This window comes from Carlito syrichta, unplaced genomic scaffold (assembly GCF_000164805.1).
Source record: "Carlito syrichta isolate Samal-C Ts95f unplaced genomic scaffold, Tarsius_syrichta-2.0.1 Scaffold314793, whole genome shotgun sequence".
NCBI lineage: Eukaryota > Metazoa > Chordata > Mammalia > Primates > Tarsiidae > Carlito > Carlito syrichta.
In genome coordinates this window covers 657,652-662,019 of record NW_007258889.1, presented here as the reverse complement: position 1 = coordinate 662,019, position 4,368 = coordinate 657,652, and the positions used below count along the sequence as shown (strand labels likewise).

General features: G+C 55.2%; 1 protein-coding gene across 1 annotated transcript; it reads right to left on the bottom strand.

The window, feature by feature from the left end:
• Positions 1-510: 510 nt before the first annotated feature.
• Positions 511-4,119, bottom strand: LOC103274515 (keratin, type I cuticular Ha7-like). The gene is made up of 7 exons (XM_008071960.1): positions 3,628-4,119; positions 3,393-3,475; positions 2,387-2,543; positions 1,930-2,091; positions 1,722-1,847; positions 1,020-1,240; positions 511-622 (listed from the first exon to the last, which is right to left on the bottom strand). Exons 1-7 carry the CDS (start codon positions 4,117-4,119, stop codon positions 511-513), a joined length of 1,353 nt encoding a protein of 450 aa, XP_008070151.1.
• Positions 4,120-4,368: the final 249 nt, after the last annotated feature.

Sequence of the window (4,368 nt, the reverse complement as noted above, 5' to 3'; positions counted from 1 at the left end):
CACCAGTCTCTGTGGATCTTGGGCAAGACAGGCCCATGTTCAATGTCAGGAAGGGCCTTCATCAGAGACCAAGACCCTAGCACCCCAGAGAACCCCTGAAAGTGACATAACAGAGCCAATGAAGGCACAAAGTCCTGAGGGCCAGGACTCTCACACTCACACATGGCCAACACCAGAAACCAGCTCTTGATACAGGAAAGAGATTTATTGACCATTTAGTGCAGGAGCTCCATTACACTGTGGAAGATTCTGGAACACACGATAGAACCAAGGAACCTATAAGAGACCTCGGGAAGATCAACAGTTTTAGGGGACGATCATGACAATGTTGGGGGAAAATGCAGATTAAAGGCACAGACAGGACGCCACTACTTGAAAGGATCTGCTATTCATTGATTTAGAGAAAATGTCTCCAGTGAGTCTGGTCTTTCTGGAAGGAAGACAGTAAGGTGAGGGCACTCCTGACCCCAGTGCAACCGGCCTTAACCTCCTGCATGGGAACTCGGGCCTTCAGAGTCGGTTGCCAAGGCAGGATCCTCGGGAACAGGGTCCGCAGGCGGTGGGAACACAGCTTGGACAAGGAGCACAGGAGGGAGGTGTTGAGCAGGGGTTGCAGGGGAGTCTGCAGGGAGAAAGAGAAGGTTAGACACAGGAGATTGGAAAGATGTCTCAGTGATTGACGGGCAAGAGTAGCCCAAAAGGGTGAAGACCAGGCCTGCTCCCAACAAGGTCCACAGACCCAAGGTCTATACCCACAGTTCTGCTTTCATCTGTGTCTTTAACATCCAGGAGTACTCAGGGAGGGCTTGGCTTGGGGAACTGGCTATCATTTATGGAACTTTCTTTCAACAATCCAGCCTGCTCAGAGCAGGAGAGGTTAATGAGTCCCTCGGCAGCGGAGTGCAGGAAGGCTCCCTCCTTATGATCAGATGGTCCGCAAGCCCTTCCCTCATCTCTGAGGAAGCGCCTGACAGCCCCAGGTGCATGGCTTTGTCAGGAATGGCCCCAATCCCACGTACTTGCAGTCCTCGCTCTCCAGAAGGTTCCGGTACGTGGTGATCTCGTTCTCCAGGCGGGCCTTGACATCCAGCAGCACCTGATACTCCTGGTTCTGCCGCTCCAGGTCAGCCCGGATCTCGGCCAGCTGCTCCTCCACATTGCTGATAAGACTCTGCATCTGGGCCAGCTCCGTGCCATAGCGGGCCTCAGCTTCGCACAGGGAGTTCTGCAGACAGTCCTTCTGCGATGGGAAATGAGGGGGTCAGAGACCCAGGTGCCCGAAACCCAGCAGTAAAAGTCATGGCCAAACTCACCAGGCATGGGCAAGTTCTGAGGAGTCACAGGACATTCCCCGAGCTCTGGAGAAACCACTGTCAATATGACCTTAACTCTGGACACACACAAAAATCTAACTTAAGGAACTGTGGCATGTCGATCCCTGTAGGCCCGCTACCTGAGAAGAAGTGGCACCCAGTAAAATCTTGTGGCATGAGCACGTGAAACTCCACACTGTAGGCTAAAGGAACTTGACTTTTTAAAGGAACCATTTCCTGCATCAAACTGGACTTGACAGCAAGGCATCTCCGCCAGGCAGAGAGGGACCCAGATCGAGGTCTGACTTAATACTAAAAGAACTGATCCATGAGACTTCCAAGAGAGGCTCCTACCAGACCATGGCTTGTGGCATTCTCAGTGCAGGGACGGGGATGGGGGACACATACCAGGGTGTGCTGGGCCTGGCGCTCCACCTCCAGGGCATTCACTGTGCATTTCAGCTCCAGAATCTCGGACTGGCAGCACTGCAGCTCCTCCGAGCAGGACATGGCCTGCAGGCTGATGCCTTCAGACTGGAGCACAGTGGTCACACGACATGGTCAGCATACTCACCACATGGAAGCTGCATCCCCCTCTGCTCAACAGTCCCCTCACCTGGGCCTGGAACCACTGCTCCACGTCCTGGCGGTTGGTCTCCACCATGGTCTCGTACTGGGCCCGCATCTCCCCCAGCACGCGGCTCAGGTCCACGGTGGGCTCCGTGTCCAGCTCGATCCGCAGCTTGTCCCCCAGCTGGCTCCTCAGAATCTTCACTTCCTGAGAGACACAAGGGACAGACACCTTGCGTGAGGAAAGGGCCTTTGACCAAGCAGCAGCACCTGGACCCGCCCCGGCCCACGGGAGGACGGGACCCCACACACAAGCCAGTGTGACAGTCCTGTACAAGGGGAAGGGCCCACCTGGAGATCCTCTTGGTGCCCACAGCAAGTCTGCACATTCCACCAGGGCCACCTGGACCCACGTTGGCCTCATCTGATGCCAGCTGAGAGCCCAGGTGAAGGTGCTCCCTGTGTGCCCAGCACCCTGCCCGTCCCAATGCCCAGAGCCACACCTGCTCATGGTTGCTTTTGAGGCACAGCTGCTCCTCCTTCAGGGACTCCTGCTGGGCCTCCAGGTCAGCCTTGGCCAGGCTCATGTCGTCCAGAAGCTTCTGCGTCCCGCACATGTCCGCCTCTACCAGCTGGCGTAGGGCACGCTCACTCTCATGCCTTCCATCACAGGAGGGGCAGGTCAGCAGAGTGGCTCCCAGGAGTACCCTTGGCTGCCCCATCTCACCTCCCTCATCACCTCGGAGCCCCGCTTACCTGTTTCACCAACATTCACTATGTTTGACACTCTAGCTAAGAGCTCGTGGCCAGGACAAGCAACATTGTGCCCACTGACCAGATGGGAAACTGAGGCTCAGAAAGAATATATGGGTTGTCCAGAATTCTATGGCTGATTAGTAGTGAACGCATGGACTCAACCCAAGTATCTGGCAGCAAATGCAGCATTCATTCCTCCATGGTAGGAGTCGTTCAAGCCCAGAAAAAGAGTGGCCAAAAACAAGCCTCCACACCTTCCCTCTGCTGCCTTCCTGTGGGGCTAATGATTTTCCATCGTCTTTCTGCCTTTCTCATTTATTCACACACAACGCTTCCCACCAAGGAGCTCCAGTGACAGCCCTTCCCACTGATGGATTTGGCCAGCGGTCAGTGAGTCTATCAACAGCCAATGCTCAGACAGTTTATTCTTGCAATGATTCTGGTTTCCAAACAAAATCCCCACATCTTCTAGATACAGGGAGAAATGGCACAGGTCCTGACTGGTCTAGACGAGACCTCCTTTCTTTGTTTTAATGCTTTTGTTCTCTTCCATTCTACAAAGTCGCCATTTCTAGTAATAGGGCAAATTGAGGTTTGGAGGAAAAGGAAGCAGATACTTATACTTATTCACTCATTCATTCATTCTTCTAGTCAATATCTATTCTGAACACCTACAATAAGCCAAGCACTGTCATGGGAGCTTGGAAATAGAGCAGATGCAAGAGTCACCCTAGGCCTCCTGGCCTCACTCACTTGATCCTGAAGTCATCGGCAGCCAGCTTGGCATTGTCGATTTGCACAATCAGCCTGGTGTTCTCGGCCTTGCTGCACAGGATCTGAGGAGAACCAAGAAGACTGTTCACACACAAAGCATTGTACCCTAGGCCCCGTTTTATAGACGACATCTACACTCACGGCTCAAGAGAAACCCCAAACCCAAAGCTTGGCCTTCTCAGACCCAGCATACCCCGGGCCGCCCCAGCCTCACCTTCTGCTGCAGCTCCTCAATGGTACGGAAGTAGGACTGGTAGTCCGGGCACACACTGGACTCGTGGCATTTGCTCCACTCGCGGAGTTTGGTCTCCAGCTCCGCGTTGTCCCGCTCCAGCTGGCGCACCTTCTCCAGGTAGTTGGCCAGGCGGTCGTTCAGGAACCGCATGGTCTCCTTCTCGTGGCCGTTCAGGGTGCCTTCGCCGTAGTTCCCGCAGCTCCCGATGTTAGCGGGAATGTGGCAGGTCCCTGGCAAGGGACAAGCGGTGTTGCAGCTGAGGGGCAGGCAGAGGCTGGGGCGGCCCAGAGGGGTGGAGCCCACGCGGACCCGGTTGGCCTGCGCCACATTGGCCACGAGGCATGGAGAGGCGGCATAGGCCTCTGCGCCGGGATGGCACCCAACCTCCACGGAGCACACGGGAGTGTTTCTCGCTCCGGGAGCCATGGTGCAAACCACGGGGCAGGATGAGCAGCTGCAGGAGGAAGTCATGCTGTCAGGCTGGGGCTGATGGGAGTCCAAGGCAGCTGGGAAGGATGAGCCACTGAGTCTGAGGCCCTCCTCCCTTCCAGCCCTCTTATACCCCATCGGGGTGGGCGTTGGCTCAGATGCTCTGACCTCCAGCCTTGATTGTCTGCCTGTTGTTGTGCCATCATCCTGTTACTCAGCTACTGAGTTGACCATTAAACGTTTCCCACCTCGTTAAAGGAATGTTGAGGAGTCTACGGTGACTCTTTGCTC